Source organism: Lepidothrix coronata, unplaced genomic scaffold (genome assembly GCF_001604755.1).
Source record: "Lepidothrix coronata isolate B3197 unplaced genomic scaffold, Lepidothrix_coronata-1.0 Scaffold83, whole genome shotgun sequence".
Lineage (NCBI taxonomy): Eukaryota > Metazoa > Chordata > Aves > Passeriformes > Pipridae > Lepidothrix > Lepidothrix coronata.
In genome coordinates, this window is record NW_016690263.1 from 1,159,325 (window position 1) to 1,180,788 (window position 21,464).

General features: G+C 35.0%; 1 protein-coding gene across 14 annotated transcripts in view; it reads right to left on the reverse strand.

Annotated features, from left to right (window-relative positions):
- Positions 1–21,464, reverse strand: part of AKAP6 (A-kinase anchoring protein 6) — a 272,060-nt gene that overhangs the window by 47,751 nt on the left and 202,845 nt on the right. For all 14 annotated transcript variants that reach the window (XM_017820450.1, XM_017820445.1, XM_017820447.1 and 11 more), the window contains 2 exons: positions 3,896–4,042; positions 220–444 (listed from right to left, as the gene is read on the reverse strand). In XM_017820450.1, the coding sequence (XP_017675939.1) occupies positions 220–444; positions 3,896–4,042 (372 nt within the window). The remainder of the gene's footprint in view (positions 1–219; positions 445–3,895; positions 4,043–21,464) is intronic.

A 21,464-nucleotide genomic window follows, 5' to 3' on the forward strand; every position in this document is an offset into this window, starting at 1 on the left:
TAGTGCCCTCTAAAATTCTCCTTTGCAAAATGTTTAAGAAATAAATATTATAGCAAATATTCAATAAAACAAATATGAATGAACATATAGTACATAAATGAAGGTGAAAATATATTATTAAATATGTACATGCATTGTAATATGTTATGTATAAAATAAATATTTTATCCTATAATAAAGAAGAGTTTCTCTACAAAAGGATGATCATTTTTTTATTACCTTAAAATACTGCAGTTGTTTCTCAGCATTCATTGTTCCTTCATTTTCTTGTCTCAGACAGGAATTGAAGATGAAAAGCTCTGTATCTCTCAGCCACCCTTTCAGCTCTTTGATCCTGACCTCCAGCTGCCTTACCAGGCTGCCACTTTCAGGCGAGAGCAGGTCACGTGGACCCAACCCACTGTGCCCTACCATTATGTCTTGGATCTTCTCTCCTAGGGTTTTCTAATGCATCAGATAAGGAAAACATAGATTAGTCATATGTACCAAAACATATACAGGTTAATGTGCAACAAGAAGCATCTGTTAGAAGGCCAGAGATGTGTGTTTTTTTAATAATTATTACTAATACCAATAAATTTCCTTCTTAGTTTCCTTGTTTCATTCTATTTCTTTTTTTTTTTTGTACCCTTGTTTCTCACTTATGCTGTTCTCTCTGGGTCACTGACTGTGCTAGAAGGATTATAAATCAATGTTTATTAAGAGCAATTAAGGACAGAGGAGACAAAATGCTACATAACTTTGCAAACTAGTTACTCTACAGAATTTGTCTGTGGCTTTAGATGATTATGACTGTGAGAGTTACTGGTTTCCAGGCAGCAACAGAAACATGACAAGCACTGAGTTCACCAGACTCCTGTCCAAGGTACTGTCTACATTTTTGGAGAAACAATGAAATATTTTTTGAATTATGTTTTATGAACTGCCAGGTCATAATTTCCAAACATGTAGCCTTGGGGCTATATGGAGGAGCAGTTAAGTCACAAAAGAGTTGGTTTGTTTTTAAAAGTGGATGGACTCATTCAAATCTCAATAAGCTAGAAATTGCAAATCTTCACTGTTCCTGAACATCAGTCCAATTATTTAGGCCACCAAATTTGAATCTCAGTTCTCTGTGTTAAGCATCCACTTTAAAAATAATGGACCAGAATAAACATTCACCTCTGATTGCTAATGAAACTAATTTACTACATCTTTTCAAAGTAGTATTTCTAATAAAAGAATCACTGAATAACATTTTGATAGTGGACGCTGTGAGCATAATGAATATTCTGAAGAGGCCAGGGATAAAAAGTTACCTTTCTTTTCAGTATCTTGAAAGGCAATTCTTTAACATCACAAGGGAGATATGCTGTTGCCTGCTTCTTCTGTGCTAAGACATATTTTATCTGACCTATAAGAGGCTGTCAGGCAGACACTTATTATGAGCACTAGATCTATGGTACTGATTGTTGAATATTGAATATACACTGACACTCACATCCAATAACCTTTTAAACTGATAATTATTGGTGGTTAATTGTTGTAACATGAAGATACAGTTTTAGGTGACCCAATATGGCTCTCTATTGAAAATATATGCTTTAGAAAGTTACCGGAATACCATTTATAACAATGAAGTTAGCTTCCAAAAATAAGCTTTGAAACACAAATAAAATTAGAGCAACTGATACTAATCTACTATGTGGCATTCTGTAAATAACGTCTGTAGGAGATCATAACTGAAAAACGTGCTTTCTTGGCAACACCCTTCTATTTTCATGGTGCAAATATTGATAATTTGAAGGCCCTCAGTGGAATCCAGCACTAGCGATTGTTTTTATGCTGTAACAAAAGTAGCAGCAGGAGGTGAAATCAATGCCCTTGGAGGGTAGGGTCACAAAAAAGAATTTATTGCCACTTTTTTGTTCTGGAACAGTTTGCAATCATAAATTCTTCATAAACAGAATACTTCAGAGAATGGTCCGTCTTCATAAATATACGACAGAGGACATCAATTTCATTTAATTCACAATTTGTGTCAGCACAGCAGATGCCAATGCCTGCCTTGATAGGGTTGTTTAATATGCAATTGAGACAGAGTAATATTCAGCACAGGGGACAAAATTTCACAGATTAAACTGTACGCACCACTGACATTTCATTCTAATGTATTTCCATTCCACAGTGTTCACCTTAGATGAAAGTAATATTAAAAACCATATCCCTCTATTTTGCCATTGTTAGAAGTTAAAATCCTTGTCTTTAATTTTTTTCATGCCAATTAAAATGTAATCATGCCAATTAAAACAGTATGTCTAGTGTTGTTAGTTTCTGCAAAGGTTTTTATTAAATTAAACAAAACTCTATCAAACTCTGCTTATTATTCATGAAACTGCATTTAACAGGAAAACTGTAATAGTTATATTTTATTTTTCTGTAAATGCTGAAATTAATGGCAAAAGTTAATCTCGAGGTATATACTGAGAAGCAAAGGGCTTCAAATTAGGGCTTCAATTTTTTTTTTAAGACAGTTTTTTTAGATTTTTAGAATTATCATCAGTTACTTATAGTTTTATATCCTACCAACTCTAATCACTGCCACTGAATTAAACTGATTAAATACATTGAAATTCATAAATGTAAGGCTTACATCTGAAATCATTTTAAAAATACAAGTTGTCATGTTCAGATGTAAAAGATTAGGTTACTAAATCCTATTTTTATCAATAAATTTATTAAAGATCAAATAGATTCAAAATGCTTATGGTGATGGTGCAGATTAAAAAGTAATAAGATTACTGATCATAAGGTAACTTTTAACATTTTCTGACAATTTGCACATTTAGAGAATTAAGCAATTAGAAGCAACTGTGTTGAATCAAAAAAGCCCCGCCCTCTGAAACGGCTATTGCATTGCTACATAAGCTGAAGTGACACAAGTCAGTACTTAAAATGCTGTTGGCAGGTTGTGTATATAGTTTACTCTTAATATAATAGAAATATTTTTAAACTAGGATAATAGCATGCAAAATTATGCAATGTAACTGTATTGCTAATATCATACATCTATAATTAATCATTTAAAGTAATTTATAAATTTATCTTACCCTTGATTTGAAGTGAAGGCAATTAAGGAGAGAAGTGGATGGAAAAATATATAGTTTGACCTCTCTCTCTCTCTCTCTCAGCTGTTTAACAACAATGGGACAATAGTGTCTCCTGCACAGTGCCATCAGCGGTCTCTGGGTAACAGAATCCCTATATTGCTTTTTTTGCCAGATTCTTGTATCGCACTCTTTGGCTGAGACCCAGCCCATCATAGCGTGAAATGAATTACACGAAACTTTTTCGGTTTTTGTCAAAAGTGAGCTGAATACAGCAGCATGAAACATATCCTGGCTGTATTCTCAGTTTCAGGTATGCAGATTTGTACTGAATCTGTATATTTGTTTTTGAGCCACCAGTGTGACCTGAAGTATGCAGTGACAGCCCCACTTTTCATCTTAAAGGTATAGTAAATAGTTAAACAGTAGATGTCTCTAACATGTACCTTCAGAATAAATTCTATTAACATTCACTCAAGCATGACAGTCAGTGTATATCAGATATACTGCATTATAGTTGACTTGGTGCATACCCTTAATACATGGCATATTTTACTTACATTTTTTATGTATTAAAGAACTAAAATTATTAAAGTGAGACAGGAGACAAGCATGGAATAAAAAAAAAATCACCAGAAGAGGAAAATACTATGGAGTTTTTATAATAGAATGAGTAGTTTGTTTGAAATGTTCGTGGTGGATTTAAAGAGAGAGATATTTGTGCTTCAAATTAGAAATCAGACAGACAGTGTACTTCAACACACAAAAATGTACACATAACCCACAAACAGTAATAAAAATGCAAATACCCCAAGCAGTTCCCATTTTTCATTAATTGAATCCACTTTTTCAAGGAGATCGTTTGGTAGTAAAACACCACTTTTCTTCAGAGCTTCAACCTTACTAAGCAGTTCCATCTTTTTCGGGTGCCTGATTGACATTTCTACATTGTATCTCTAAAAGGAAAAGAAATATATAGTATTAGCTGCTGTAAAGAGTTTTCACTATAAAAAAATAAATTTTCATTGTATGTGCCCAGTTATGGTCATGCTTACTCTGACATTTTTTAATTTTATTTTTTTTATATACGCAACCTTCTCATGACATATCATAAGAGATTTAGGTACCAAGCACATAGACTTCTGCATGACGTATATATGCAGGCAGTTAGCAATTTATTACATATAGTAATATTCAGTCTCTCACAATATTCACTTGTACAGTAATATTCACTAACACTCTCCCATCTGAATCTTGATCTACCTTTCTCTCATTCAGGTTAGTGGGACCTTATTTTTCAAATATACTACTTCAACAAGTAACAATGAGGCTCTCGATTCAAAACCAAACCAAACAAAATCCAAGGAAATAATTTCATAATTATATTTCCTATACAGCTTATTTCTTCTCTCTTTCATTGTGGAGTCTGCCTCATAGATGGGCCTGAAAAGCTAATACATATGAAAATGTGAGAGTTTCACCTTAGAAAAACAATTAGACATAGCTCCCTTAAAATACAATAACAGTAATTTGATTTTTATAGCATCAACCAACAGGAGCACTGAAATGGCCCACAAAAGAGAACAGACACAATGTTAAAACAGTCAAATAGTTTCTTCAAGCTGAAACTACCTTTTATTTCCTGCACTGCTATTTACTGATTAAAAAAAGAAAAAAAGGACAGAGAAAATAGATACAGGAGAAAGAAGAAAAAGAAAAACATGAAGCTTCTTTCATAATTACTTTCACAGGACTTTCTAAATCTTTTAGCTGTATATTACTTATATAGTGTATACAAATGTTTTCTAATCTACAGACACATTGGCAAATAAATATTTTTAAAAACCGTATTCCCCAGAAACCTGAATTAACTATTAAATATAATATTTACTATAGTGGTTATAAATGTTTTCATAGTTGGTAAAGTAAAAAAAAAACCCAAAACATTAATACGCAGGCATCCATTCATATACATACCCTCCATATAGTTAACCTAATTAAGTATAAAAACATTGATTGAAATAGAACTTCTGATATGGCCAAAAATATGCCTCTTATTGAGAGAGAAAAGTTCAGCACATATTCTTACAAAGGTGTTTACTAGACATACATAAATTATGCATAGCTATTAGCAAATTGCTTCCTAAACATTAAGCTTTCTTTGCTTTAAATTCAGCCAAGAAAACTGCTATGGCAGCTCATACTGAAAATGTTAATAACTGGGCTAAGTATAAAAAATTAAATGAGAATAAGGAATGTTTAAAACATGGATGCCTTCGCTAGATCCAAGAACATGCTCTGTAGGAAAACAAAGCCAAAAGACAATTGGAGACAGCCTAAAGAAAATAATAAAGGTGTGAAATCACTGTTTCAGCTAACAGGTTCTCAGTATTTCCATGCATATGTTTGCATATTGTTAGTTTCATATTTTAATCTCTCATTTACACAACACATGCACATCATTTGTATTATGTAAACTTCAGCAAATATTAGTCATTTGTGGATCATAGAGCAAATGTTTTAAATGAGGTGATTTAAACCATTTCTCATTATTAATGAACACTGATCAGGTGTCTGTGTATCCAAAATTGCATGAATATGCATGGTAAAAAACAAGGAATTGTTTACAAAGAGCTTGCCTTTTGACACTTGGTGTACTGCGGCTCAGGTTTGAGACATGTACAACAGTAGGCAATACCTACCAGGATGGGTGCTAGGGGTCTGGACCCACCAAGAGGCACCACTATTTTATTCAACTAATATGTTCAACAACCATGCTTCTTGGTCCTGTCTTATTGCCTTTTCGGCTTGAATGGTTACTGGAGGAGATTACAATCTTCTTTATGTAATCTGATTTCTATTTAAAGATGATATAGCTGAAAAGGATTTGCATAATTATTTCCATAAGTACATGTAATATCAAGGGGAATCCAGAGTCCGATTTGCTAGGCACTGAAATCCAGTTCATGTGACTCTCTTTCTTTTGTCAAGTGAATTAATAGACTGAGGGAGTCCTCTAGCTGTGTGTCACTGGTGCAGGCACAGCTAGTTACTGCTCTAGGCTGGCACTTGTCTGGGCTGGGTATGGGGATGTTTCTAGGCATCTCAGGACTGATGAAGAAATAAAATACATTCCATGTTTCATAACTACAATGCTCTTGTTAACATAGAAACAGAAGACATTTCATTTAATTTTGGACTAGATAAAATAATTCAGTGCTGCGTAATCCAAATAGTGACAGATGTTATAAAGGTTATTACGTTAAAAACTAAATAAACTAGATTTTATGTATGTGCTGTTTTTGTCACTGTGTAACCTACTGTATAAACAAGCATGATTGAAAGTGCTGATTGATAGAAAATGCATTATACAGTAACAGTAAAAAATTAAATAATTCAGTTGATTATCAGATGTATTGGTATGTGACTGAGAGTCAGTATTGTTTCATTCACGAATATTTAAAATGTAGTGTGTATTTTAAGGGAAGAGCTTAATGTACAGGAGGTACAGTTTGAGATAACACAAGATGTTATTGCTAACGCTATTTTTTAATCCATTAAACACCTAGACTCTGAGCAGTTGCATGGAAAAATTAGCCACCAGCTCTATCAGTGCTGCACAACCCTAGTCTGGTAGGACTACTTAATCCTTTGGTGAGAAGATAATTTAATCTTCAGATTCATTCTTTCCTCAGCTTTAAGGGAAAAAAGGCCGTTCCATTGTGACATTCTGTGGATGTTATGATATAGAATACTGTTTAATAGCCAAAAATGAGATTAAGGAAGTTAAGGTTGCAGGCTTCTCTCAATAGCCAAAATAATAAATAAATGAGTAATATTTAATTTCCCAAAATACTGTCATATCATAAAACTGGGAAAAAAACACAAACAACAACATACTGGAAAAACTGCAAAATATTTACATCATGATTAGCTGTGGGCATGCATGTCTGGTTTTGTGTTCCTGAAGCCACTCAAAAGAAATCCAAAACATTGTTACGTAAGTTAAAGAATTTGGGTTTTTATTCCTTCTCACTCAATACAACAAATATTTCTCAAAGGACAAATAGTGGAATTTAAAAAATGGCAGTAGTGTTTATCTGGGAATAAGTTTGGCAGAAATATTTAAGCCGCAAGAAGTTGAATTCCAAAACAAATCTAGTTAAAACCTTACTTTCCCTGATAAAAACATTCTAAGAAATAATTCAGGCAGGCTTGATTGAGACACATTTTTTGACACTTTAATCTAAACTGGGTATTTTTTTATTTTTTCTTTAAAAAATTATCTAAAACATTTTTTTTGTGTGAAAAATTACACCCGAAAATTCTGCCCAAATGCAGACTGGAACAATGCCTTGTAACAGTGTTAATTGTCACCATGGAAACCAGAAGAATAAGCCATTTTGAAACTGGTATAGAAGGCACACATTGAGCAACTCAAGCATTTTTCAGCCTCCCTCAGTGTTAAGGAACAAGATGCCTAGTCACTGAGAGGTCAGAGAAAGAAATCATCATGAAAGGGTCGTAGATGTGCACTGTCTGGTAAACAATAAAAAAATCTGTACACAGTTAACAACTCTATAAGACTGCACACTGCATCTTTCAGAAGGAGAAACACCACAAAAAGGTGATCAGGACTGGGGTGCAGATTCCACCCCTCAAGCAAAACTTTAGGGCAATAATACGCGAACCTTGCCCCTAAAGCTCCCTGGGAATTCTGTTGTTGTAATAAAACTTCAGAAGAGGAAAGGAAGAAAAAAGCCTGCATGATGGAATTCAAAATAATGCTCTAAAAGCACACAGAGAGATTAAGACATCCATTGTAAGACTTTTGTATGGTGCTTCTGTTGGTTATAGTGAAAAGAGACCAGACATACTGAACACACAGTGGAGCTATGGCTACGAAGTACAGAAGAATTAAGCCAGTAAACTTTCTCCATTACTGGAATAAGGACATGCTATTCGTAGATGTTCTGCATTCCATCATTCACTACTAACAAAGTATCTTCAGTCAAATGGCACTGTAGGATATACAACTGAGATCAGGACTGAGTGACCTGCAATTTTAGTTTTACCTGCATTCAATCTTTAAACTTTAAAAATTTGCCTTTTGGGATGTTTTGACTGCTGCAGACACCAATAAATACAGATACATATCCTCGGTGTCTGCATGTGCGTGCACAGTCAGCATTGGCATACATTTGCAAAATATACTGCATGCATAAAATTCAGTAAAGAATACTCTGCAAGCAAATTCACCAAATATGTAATAAAAATATATACAAACATATATATATATATGCACATATAGCAATATTTGTCCATCATCTCTTCACACACATTTTCTTTGCTTTCTGGATAATGTTTGCACTCTTCATGCTAGGCTTCATGGTGGCCCCTTAGGAAGCCCATGCCTAATGCCATTCAGTGATGAACAAAGAGTCTTTTTATTCCAAAGTCCAGGGTCCAAAGCTCAGCTGTATACAGGCAAAGTGAAGGAATCTGCTAGAGGCCAGCCTACCCTTCACAATAGCCCTTAATGCTTCTACCTTTTTGGTACTGTCAATGTGAAACATTTTAGAAACTGTCCAGAAGCTTGGTTATATTTCTTATGCCATCAATAGCACTAGAACCTCTGGACAACATTCAAGATCTGGGCTGAGCGATCTGTCTAGATGAATAGCAGTTGCTGTTTCTTGCAAACTTCATGTATTTCACCATTAGCAATTTATGGCAAATAATTGCACAGAGAAATTATAAAGACTCCTACAATTGTCCTTGTAAATTAATAATAGGCTTTCTTGATTGGGATAAATTTGCTGCTGAGCCTTTGGAAAAATTAAAAAGTGCAATGTCATTTAAAATTGCCAGAACTCACAGAGCAAATTACATCTGAGGTTAAGAATCAGTTTTTCCTCTTCTAGTTTATTCCATTTGCATGATCTGGAAATCATATTACATTGGCTATGTATTGTTAATTGGACATAGATTGCATTATCTTTGATATAAATCAAACTACAAATATTAAAATGAATTGCAAATTCTGTAATAGAAGATCATAAAACAATCCTTTTTAAGTATCTCCCATTAATAATTTAATTCCAATTATATCACTCGGAAAACTCAAGAAGGAGAGTGCTAACTTATTTCCATCTGCCTTTTTCCCCTACAAATAAGCACAATAGCACAATATGAATTTGTGTGAGAGTACATGTGCATATGGGTGCATGCCTGTAAAACAAAGCAAGTCTTTGCACTTTTTTCTTAAACCCCTACAGACACCTTGCTTTTTTTTTTTCTGTTTCAGAAAGTAGCAAATGCAGATTACACTTCTGCTATGCATTCCCTTCTGTAGCAGCTAGAGAAATAAACATATTGAAAGAAATATTAAGCAACTTCATGAACTAAATTTTGCCTACATTAAAATTTATGCAGTTGGTATCCATTGTTCTTCATTTTTTTAAAGAAAGGTAATCCCAACCCTTTAAATTTTACTATAAATGTAATATCTTTTTGAAGACTTTGTGTGCTCTTTAATGAATTTATATTAAATATTTAATACTGTTTAGGGCATATCCACTACTACCAAAAACAGTTATATTCCCAGCAGTCCCACTGTTTCAGGCAGAGGGCTTGATTGATCCTCCTAGCCTGAATTGAGTAGAATGAAAAGAAGCAGTTGGAAAATAGCTGCAATCATTTAATGCAGATGACCTCTGACAGGCTCACAGCTCTTCTATCTGAACAGAAATTTGCATGGGGTCTCTGTGCAGAGGAACAATGTAACCTAAATGGTAGACAATCTTTATTCTAATGAAGTGGGTGTCAAGGTCAATGTAAAACTGCAATGATAAATGGTGCACCACTAGGCAAGAGAAGTTGCATAGGCATTGTAGTGCTTTCACATTAATTGAAGGCTGAAATGCACTGAGTGAAAGCACAAGACTCTCTTTTCACCATAATGTGTTAATGCACAAATGTTTAAATGTTTTATTCAAGCCCCTAGCCTGTTGGCACAAATCTTATTGCAAACAAAAATACAATAGTTGGCCAATAACCAGAAAAATAGAACTTTTTATTAGCTTGCCTTATTTCTTGAATTCCTAACAACTTCCACTATCTACTCAGAGTACCAAAAGAATAACAAGTCTCTGGACACCTAATGTAATTCCCATGATCCTTTTTCTATTTAGGATATCTGTCTTTAATTAGTTCCAAACAAGCAAGCCTTTAGACAGCTCTTCATTAGATACCATTCCCAATGAACTAACTACAAGAAGAAAAGTCATGCTTCAATATTATTATTTTCTAGATTCCAAGTTTTCTTTTAGTATATAGTTAACATCTCCAGGTGCTTTTTGTTCTCAGGAAGAATTAGACCAGTAAAACTGGGTTTTGTAATGCAAAGAGTTGTGTGCCTAGAGTGGGGACTAAACTACAATCTATTATTGTGGCTTTGTCAAAACTGCAATACAACTATAATTATGGTACTTCATCAGTCGATCAAGCAATTTGTGGAAGGCAGTACATTTTGTCTTATAAAAATGAGGAGGACAGTAAGCTGCTTTTTAAAATCCTGAGCTGCTTAAGCTTGTTAAGGGTATATTGTTTGCTAATACACTCATTAGCAGCCAAGCATTTTAACTTCATCAATTAAACAGGAAATGGCATTGCACCATTAGTTTCACAAAATGCTAAAAAACAGATAGGAGTCTACAGCTAAGAATTTTAGAAAACGTATTTTCACCTGTGACCTGCATTATACACTTCAAACCAGTTTTTATGCAGCTACATATACTTGGGGGGCAGAGGGTGTGTCTGTCTGTGAATGAATGTAGGTGGTGAAAGCCCTGCAGATAGTTGTGAAGCTAATTATATATATATATGTATACACACACATACACCCACTTAAAATTTTGCAAGTCCCCTAAAGATTGCTGCTAGAGCGCAACATCATTTCTTGACACCGATGAACATTTACTCATCTGAGTAATCCCAAGGATGACAGAAGTTTATTCCTGTGAACAACTAACAGCTTTCCTGGATAACTAACAGGTTTGCAATATGGATGATAAATTTTGAGTATTTATCAGACTTTATAGTTTTAGGCTCTTCAGTGCAAATAGGTACTAACAATACAATTAGAGTTATTAGACAAGGAGCTATAGCTTATTATTTGCCAAGAGGATCTGCAGATTTTTCAATTTCTGGGGGTCTGTGAGCGGCACATACTATACAACGACATTTCTATTTTACAACTCGCCTAAGCAAGGAAATTTTCCATACAGAAATCAGTCTTCAGGATATGGCAATTCAGAGAATAAACTCCAGTGGGGAGGGTCAGGGGAAGGGTGTGGGGAAGTGTAGTGTAAAGGAAAAAAACCACCAAATCCCAAAAAAGCCCCACGTTAGTGATGAAACTGTTTAAAAAACTGTACAGCTTCATCTGTGTGTGATTTGTCAGGTCTGAAGCTTTGACGTGCCCAAGGGGCAGACCCCAGCGGGGCGCAGGCTGCAGAGCTAAATAGCTGTGAAAGAAGTCTTAATGTAGGATGGAATTCAAACTAACCTTGACATGACCTCAGGAAAAATATGCAAAAAGTAAAATGAATGCACTCTGCAAGATACATCCTAATTTTGTGGCCGAGCTAGTTAGTTTCACAAACATAACTGGGATTTTAAAAGCAAAATAAAATGTGAGAAAAAAGGGGAAACTTCGGAATTCAGAGTAAAAACTCAAACAGGCATGGGGTGTTGCTGTGGACGCATATGAATCATTTGGAAACAATCCAAATAAAAACCAACACTGAACAATATTGTTGTCAGCCTGTCTATTCAGGAAAATTGTTTTTTTAGGTTGAATATAAATGACACAAAGCCAAGATTACATCACTGCATTACAAAGTCTGTTGTGGCTTTTAGCCGAACAAGCTCCATGGTTCTACTGGCTGATGGCAGTAATTCAGTAAAAAGTTTTAAAGGCTTCTTTTTTTTTTTTTTTTTTAAGCTTTGTTACTATAAATATAGTGGAATTTTGCTTAAATATTGATTATTTAAAAATTTTAAATCCACATTCCAGAGTTTGTTCTGCAAGCTTACGACTTCATACAAACAATAAAAATTTGAGTGTGCATGTTGAGCCTCGATTTGGCTTTATTATACATTTTGCCTGTCTTGCTCAGTGTTCAGTTAAGCAGGAAGACATCCACCTTAATACAGCAACCAAGAACTGCCTAATTCAGTAGATATATGGAAATTGTAATTGAGTGTCAACTAGCATTGAAATTCAATCCCATTACCTTCAGAATGCAATTTTGTAGCAATACCAGTTATTTACTATACTATTAACAAGATTTTAAATATAATTAAATTGCGGAGAACACATAGCCAAAATACAGCTGTTAGAATTCATATGGTGAGGGTAATCCCATATCAGGTGCATGAGAGCCCACCAGATCCGAAATGGCCACCCATGGTGCAACAGAACAGGTCATAGTGCAGTTCAGGTGAGGTCACAGGATTGGTACGATTCATGTTTAACGACCTGTTATCTCATAAACTATGTGTTTTACTGGGTTCTTTGGCTGCTATATGAAGAAAATTCTGATATTCGTCTTGCATTGCTTGTTGGAGTTTTGAGGTTGGTTTCACACCTTGCACCAGAGGTGTGACTTTTGGTACAGATGCAACCAACAGACATGTTTAACATATCAGATGTTGATTTAGCTAAATTTACATATATTTGTAAATTTTCCTGGAGATTAATTGATATTAAATAAGTAAAAAACAGTGCTCTTTAGGAATTAATAACTACTATACTGTTGGGTTTATGCTCAGGTATATTTTTTTGAGGAATAAACTAGAGTAAGGGAGATTCCAAACACTTGTATATTACTACAGTTAGACCATTATTGAGCGGAAAATTTATTTGATAGGAGAGAAAATGTTTGGCCTGGAAACACAAAGGTGTAGTTGCAGCTCCATCCTTGGCTGGATATTCTCGAAATCTCATACAGATACTCTTTCATATTTACATTTTTACAAAATAAAATACAACAATGTAAGATTATGGAGATTTTTTGAAGAAGATATTCAAAGAAAATCATTTATAACCTGTTATCCTCTCTGTTAGGCTGTGCCTGCTTTTGCAGTATGCATGAAACATAAAATTGGAACTCCTCTATACAAAGATTTAATTCCAAATGCACCCACTATTGTCAGGCTGTGTGTTACAGGCATCATTCTGTTTTGAAATGGATGTTCCTTTGCATTTATCTTTCACAGACTAGCTCTTCTGAAGTCCTTATTCCATTGTTACTCAGCCAGAATGCTAACAGTGATCAGTAATAGTCTTCCATGAGAGAAGTTTGACTGAAAATCTACAAATAAATTACCCTCTCTTCTAGTAGCACCTACTGGGATATGTTTCGGGTAGAATATCTCTGGATCCCCATCTTTTCAGCTGTTTGCCATACTGTTTCATAGGACAAGAGGTTCCCTGCTGCAAAAATACCCAAGTGGAAATTGAAGCTCCTCAGATCAACAGAGGCAGAACTCAGTCACCACCAAAGGACAGGTAAATCCAAAAAGATCAGTATACCCAGCACTTAAGACACAGGGGCTTTAGTAACACAAATTACTAGACCTTGTCAACTGTGAGAAAAGAAAATCATCCCTGGGCTGTGGCAATAGCCCTACAGTCTCTGCAGGCTGGTGCACGACCTCAAGTCACGGTCAGACAGACACTGCATCAAGCTTGTTCAGTTTCTAACCTCAAATCTGAGATCTGAATTCTCACTATCTGTAGTATCCAGGGTAACAAAATGATTGTTAAAGTAATTGAACTTTTTTTCTATATGACAGAACTTACATCTGTTTGATGGCCCATCTAAGTGCTGATTGGAAAGGGTGTTGACAGCAGTTTCTCAATATGCCCAACAGTTATAATGAAAAATGTAATTTTTATTTTAAATGTACACCCTGTACTGTACTAAGTAAAGGAAAAGCTAATAGTTTTTACAAAGTGCTATTTGATTTGTTCCTTATAATTTTCCTTGTGTTATGTCAAAGTTGGTACTTTGACATGCAGCAGGTCCAATAGGAGTGCTAAACGACTCCACTGACTATCTAAAACCCTGGCATTCACCACAATTCCTGTTACTGCAATACCATTACAATGATATCAAAACTATTGGTTTAGTTTTGTTTTAACTATTGTTAAAACATGTTAAAAAGTAAGTCTTATAGTTAACTACTTATTGTCATCTGTACAGAGACATATCCTGAACCTTTCAAGAAACACAGCAGAAAATACCTATTAATTTTTCCAGTATACATTAACATTATTAAGACAAGAGGAGAAAGTTGACATGCCTATGCCATTATCAGCGTTAAACAGTGGACTAATCTCATGTTATACTGAATTTTGTAAGTTGTTATGAACTCAGTATTTCATTTTTAATATTATTCTAGGGAAAAAATAGTACTTTTATACAGAAGAAAAAATACTCTCAATTTGAAAAGTTATTTTTATGATCAACTACTAACTGTTCTCAAGAGCAAATTTATAACAGAACTGCTGATGCAGCCTAAACTGTGGCTGTGTGAATGCTGCAGAAACAGCTATTTCAGAAAACATTTTTTAGCAATAGGAGAAATCCAACTTTGTGTAAACCTAAACTTATTTTTTTTAACAATATCGAGTAATGTTAACAGCATGCTGAAAATGTTAAGGCTAAGTGTACAGTGTCAAAATAGATTGAATCTCTCTGAAAACTGGAAATTCAGATTTTTAAACATAATCCAGATGTTTGGCTTTTAATCACATTTCAAGAAATAGGAAACTTATGCAATACAAAATTCATACATGCATATTTCATTAGTGCCTTTCCTATCACTGAATTAAAAATTTCTAACATATGTTTTCCTTGAACAGATAATGTTTTAAATTACAAGAGTTGGCAAGAAGTTGTACACCTCACAAATGTCATTGAAGTATTTTAAATTAGAAGAAAATATTTCATTTTTTATGTTATTAATAGCTTTGATAGCAAATGCTACAGCAATGATCATTTTTGGCCTTATCAACAGGAAGTTCAATTGTCCCTGAAACAAACTAAGCATATAAAGATGACTGAATGGCAGGAACTAAGAACTAATCTTCTGAATATCTGAACTGATAACATTCTGACAGACCTGAGTATTTAACACAGATGCTTTATATCTTTCTTACCAGTAATCAAAACAGGACAATGTTACGCTTCTTCAGCAAGAGCCAGACAACCCTGAAGGTGAAAAAACTCCTTCTGAGATGTATTTCAATTCTAGAAGACTGACAACACCACTATATTTGCTGAATAATATTTAAAGGACTATATCAGAGTGGCCATTGTTTCTAAAAGCTAATATATGTGATAAATTATACAAAATTTTTTTAACCTCCAGAGTCTTAGAAAATTAGCTTCTGAGTTAATTTGTAAAAATGGACTTTCTGAATGTAATAATGTTTCAATATTTTAAATAATTTAAGACAGACAAAACCAAAGCAATAAAAATGAGAGGAACCATCACACTTATAATGGGAAAAGGGAAAAAGACAAAAAATCCTGCTTCTGGCTACCTGCATGTGGCATTGGGCTTGCTTTTTAAGACCCCTGTAACTTCCAAGGAATATGTCAAATGTGCTCATGAACCACTAGGAACAGAAATATTCAGTCTGTTATACTGTGATGGAGTGAGATGTGACTGTGAACTTCAAGTCCATGTACAAATGTTGGAAACTAAACAAACACTAATAGTAACCTTTAAAAGAATATGAGAATGCAGTGACACTGAACTCATTTTGTGTACTAACAACTAGCAAGACAGAAACAAAAAAACCTTTTCTTCTGGTTCTATTTCCCTGATTTCAGGTGTCTGTTTTCAAGGATTTATGCTAGTGCTATATGTGAACTCTTTTATTTGCTGGCATGATGAAAGCTGAAAGCAAGCTTCTTCTCCACTCTAATGGCATTCTGCCAATATACTCCTTGACAAAACTTGGGCTGATTTACAGATCTGAAGTTCAAGAAATTGTCATAATCTAACTTCACCATTTGTATAAAATGTGCCCTAATCTTACCTTCTCTGTCTATATTAAGCTCTCAGCTTTCTGGCTTGAAGAAAATAATTTGTTATTGCATCCATCCCTGATTTAAAGATGCAAATGATGGGAAATTTACAGGACTTCTTGGTAAAATGATAAACAACTAGCTTCCCTTACTGTTAGAAAACCTATGGCTTGTTTCTAGTTTGAATTTGTTTATTTTTAACCTCCAGCTGTTTTATCTTCTTATACCTTTGCCAATAGCCTGAACATCTGTGAAAGTTACTACAAGAATCAAACATGAAACCAGATGACTTGCACTGACCTTGAGTAACTCTGTTTGGGGTTTCTGGGATTTCAATTTATGGAACCAAAACATAGAGAAGCTGAACTATTTTTGCAGAGGCTGGTGAACTCAACTACATGTACTTTGGACATTCTTAAGGTGCTTGTTTTTTCTCAGAGCTGTCAGAAAGCATATTTTTAATAACTTGGCCCTGATATAAATAAGAAATATAGGGTTTGGATTTACTTTGTGCTTATGGACAATATTGCCTCTACTCACATTTTGGCTTTTGCTTGTTAGACTCTACTCGTTCGCTTAAAGATTGTTTGCTGCCGCTATATATGATGGAAAGCAGGGTAGGGAGCGGGAGAAAAAGAATGTAGTAGCAGATGAAGTCAATGGCATCAATGAAAATTTCACCCACAAGGTGAGTATTTTCTAGTGCACACTATCAACTGCTCTAGACTCACTTCAGAAATTGTAAAGTTGAATGTGAAGTGATCGTGATGGACCAGGGAATCTGCCCCTTTGTGTTTAGCATTTTGTAATGAGCTTCACTGAAATCAGCACACAGCATAACCTGCATATTAAGAGAATCTGTCTTTCAGCAATTACAAAAAAAGAGTAGTTCTGTAAAGATATGGCAATGAAACTGTAGAAATTGATTTCAGAAAAAAAAACCCACAAGTTCATGCTGACTTATGTTGCCTCACTGAAATGTTAATCTCTATGCTCTAAGCAAACTGATAAACTGGTGACTATAGCATCGATACTCAAATCTATGTAATACTTGCACTGTCAGTGGATTTAGAGACTGGTAAGTTATTGCTATTGTCATGTCTGAATTCTACTTAAAGAAGATGAAAAAGGGCATGTCTTGAAAACAGGAAAAGATATGCATACATCTGAGGGAAAAAACGTTCTTCAAAGGACCGCAGCAGCAGGAAATACCAGGACAAAAAAACAGTAGTGAAGTAATATAATATGAATTCAGGATATCTTGAATGTACTTCAGCTATAGCCAACACTAGGGAAGACGTGAACTTTTGTTCTTCTGGCATTCTCTCAAGAGATTCTGGTCCTGCTTTGTGGAAAGCCTGTTCTGGTAACTATGCATGCCATGATAGCTGCCTGGCTGTTCAAATACAAATTGGAAAGATCTGTGGTCATTAAGACAAGATATACGCTTACAGTAATGTGTATTGATGTCTTCAACTGTAACTGCTGTCTGTTTAATAGATGTTTATTATGGGAATGTATGTAGGGAATTTAGTAATTACAAATGAAGATGGAAAAATGTAAGAAAATAAATGAGAAATGGATGATGGATAAAGAACAAGATCGCATTGCGTATTCTGTGTTTTTTAGAATCTTTAAGGAATATGTTCTATTGAGAATATCAGCAAAATATGTGACTCTGATTTTTATGGTGACACAACCTTTGTCAAATAGTATCTGCACTTCAGTGACATAAATAAAGTGATTTCACTTCTTAATTTGAGAGGTTGTACTTCCTACCTTAACATCCATTTTAAAATTAGTAACAATTCTAAAAATAAAAAGTATACCTTGTGGAATACTCCATGTTCTTAGCACTACTAGATTACCTTTTTTCAAATCTATATCTGAGTCAACTATTTTAGGTCATTTTGTTCACTATTATGCTAGAGGTATAATATGTTGCTATAGAACTGAAGTCTAAAGAAATTAAAGTAATGAATACATATTTTAGAACAGGCCATAGAGCTTTTGTGCATTAAATTACTAAGGTAGCACTACATTAACCCTATTAAAGGTAATTTTTACAGCTCATTGGTGATTGGCATTTGCTACTGATGTTTGAAGAATTGCCATTGCATTGATTTTATTCTTTGCTTCTTTAATAAAGTGTGGAAGAAATGGCAGAGGCAGGAGTTAACTGTCCTTCAGTAAAGCTATTAAGCACTTAAGAAAAAGGTTCAGATATTTAAACCATGCAAAAATCTTTAGGGACATTATATATGTTTTTAATTTTCCAACCTTTCATAGGCCTGAAAATGTCCCACTAGTAGTGATACATTTAGTTTGATTGGTAAAACAAAAAAAGACCAAGTTCAGATTATCAATGTCACACTTGCTCTCATGGAATAACGCCATTGAACAACAGAAGTCTTAAATATTATTGCAGACCCTTCTCAGGACACGAGTCAGTGCACACGCTAGCACAGTGTAGTAGGCCACCTGCTGGTCAAATCACCCAATAATCCATTCTAATCTAACAAATTAGAGGACCATACAGACATAAACAAGAAAGAAGTGCATAAACTCTATCAACTAAAGCCTTTTGGAAATAAAGTAAGTATATATAAAAGTGAGAGTTTCTTCATCTTATTTAAGGTTTTCTAAGAGTGGTCACTACTTGAGTCAGGATACCAAGATTAATGAAGTAATGTTGTCTTGTGTTAAAAACAAACAGTAGCTAAATTCCTAGGTTTTTACATGCAACTTTATAAATTAAGGTTCCATAACAGGTCAGTCTGTCACACTACACAATTTGGCTCCCTAGGAATGACCAGAAGAGATTCTGGATATAAAAATCCAAAACTGTTTTCCAGGAGCCTCCCTGGGAAGCCTGAACACAGGCTAAACAAAAATATGTTGCCCAGCATCACTTCTTAAAAGGATGTAGGAATTAAGACTAAACTGTGTCTACGGATCTGGATTCAAATACCTTATAGCCATAAAAAGCCATGACAACAGGCAAGCTATTGTTGACGCTGTACATTCAGACTCACAAAAGGAGTGGACGTGAAATGTAAGGTTACTGCTGACTCCTGACAAGTTGAGGAAATGCCTGAACAGATGAGTTAAGGTCAGACTTCAGAAAGACCCTCAACTGTTGGATGACCTGAGAGCTGGGGATCAGAACACGGGAAACTGCCTGTTTTTGAGATTTACTCAATCAGAATCTGCTGGAGTTAAAATCTGCAGCACTAGGATAGCAAATTCTGGCCCTGGCAGATTAAGTCAGCAAGCTAAAAGATATAGCTAAAAAATAGAATTCAACAGCCTTTGAAGAACCTGGAAAATGGACCATATGCTCCAGAAGGGAAGAATTTAAAAAGAACAAGAGTGCATAGCAGAATGCATGACTGGAAAAGGTGTGTGTTCCATGCTACTTTTAGCCTTATAAAACCATAAATATAAATATAAGAGCCTTTTCTCATAGGATCTCTACATCAAATTCACAAAAAAATCATATACATGATCCAAACAGTCTCTTGATTTTAATGAAATCAAATGCCTGAACTACTGGATCTCCCATCACTCTGGGTCTCCCTGTTTGGAGGTTACCCAGACAGTGAAGAACTGTTCAGAACTCATATAGGGACCCATAAGCATAACAGCTTTTAAATTATGTTCAAGTTATTATAGTAATATATTTCTAGTGACTGGCTTGAAGGGAAGGAAAGAGGGAAAATTGGTGGAAGATTCATTTTGTGGTATGAATTCACTTGGGTTAAATGCAGGAAATATATTTCCTAACTATTTATCATGCAGGGGCAAACCAGATAGTTCTAGATACCATTTGAGCATATCTCAGCACCAAGGTCAGGATTTCCTACCACAGCAATGAAGAGCATTGTCTGTGGAAATTGTTAATCCACAAAGAGAGAATACCCTGCTCTTCAACCAAGATATAGCTTGTGGGACACATGGCTTTTAAAAGAGATCCAAAAAACTCCTCACATATATCCTCCACTACAAGCAATTCTGCTTGCTATTGCTTGTTGCAGTTGGCCAGCAATATTCTACCTCTTTTAGTCTGGCTTTTAACAGAAAGAGTTGAATTTAATTAATGTGAGCCAAACAGAAATGTTTTCCATGAAATGAACATTTTATTGCTCAACATTTTAATACTCTGACTAACTTTGAAATGTGCCAGGAATAGCAAAGCTCACTTGTTTAGCATTTGTGCTGTTATACAAAATACACATATACAGATGTATATACATATATTCACAATTGAACTACATGAAAATATGTCTCTTTAAATACCTATATTCTCTTCTCTTAGCATCAATGCTAAATGCCTAACTGTGTTAATCTGCAATCATGGAGGACTCAGTACTATTCATTAATTTGTAGAGATACATTCAATGCTTGAACTGAGATTAAAAAAACGTGTGATTGGTGTGGTGTGCTGTGGTGTGTCTGCAGCTGGAGGCAGCCAATGGTGTCTTAAAGGTGATCTATCAACTACCAGGTAACTCACGGCAAATTACTTCTGGAAGACAAGCACAATATGCATGCGAAGGGAGGAAGTTGTGATGTTGCTTCTAGGTAAGACAAAAATTCCTAGTTTCACTGATTTCAGAAACCAGAGCTCTCTGGGGGTCTCTGATGGAAGGAACCTACTTTTATTCTAACTTACCCCTACATTCATTCACTAGTTTTGCCATGGTGCCAGGAAAAATGATAGAAGAACTGCTACAGGAGCTCTGTGTAATCAGGAGATTCTCCTAATGCTCAGTCCCTTCAAATAATTGTACAGTTTAAGGACTGGTATCTTGCTGCCTTACCTGCCTCTGTTCCTCTCTTCCCCCCTCCTCTCTGTACTTTCTTTTGGTCCTTTAACTTTTTTTTCCGTCACTGCGTATTGACCATGGAGAAAATTGATAGGCTTTTGCCAAACGTGCAAAAAATTTGTAAAAATGTTTGTTTGTCTCTATGAAAGATAGAACTGTCCTTCTGTCAACTGTTCTAGCTGTCTCCTGAGGTGCTCCTAGATTCTCATGGCAAGCAGCAAAGTCCTTCAAAAATCAACGTATGTCACCCACAGGTGATTCACATTCTTTCAAGTTTTCTGCATTTAGATTAATATTCGAGGTTTCCATTTACGAGTTTGTTATGGATTGCCACCTCTTTGATATTCCTGTTTCCTATGTTTAGATTGCCATTAGCTACTCACTAGAAGAAGAGTGCCAGGTTTACGTTACACTGGGATACCCCTAGAAGCTCAGATGGA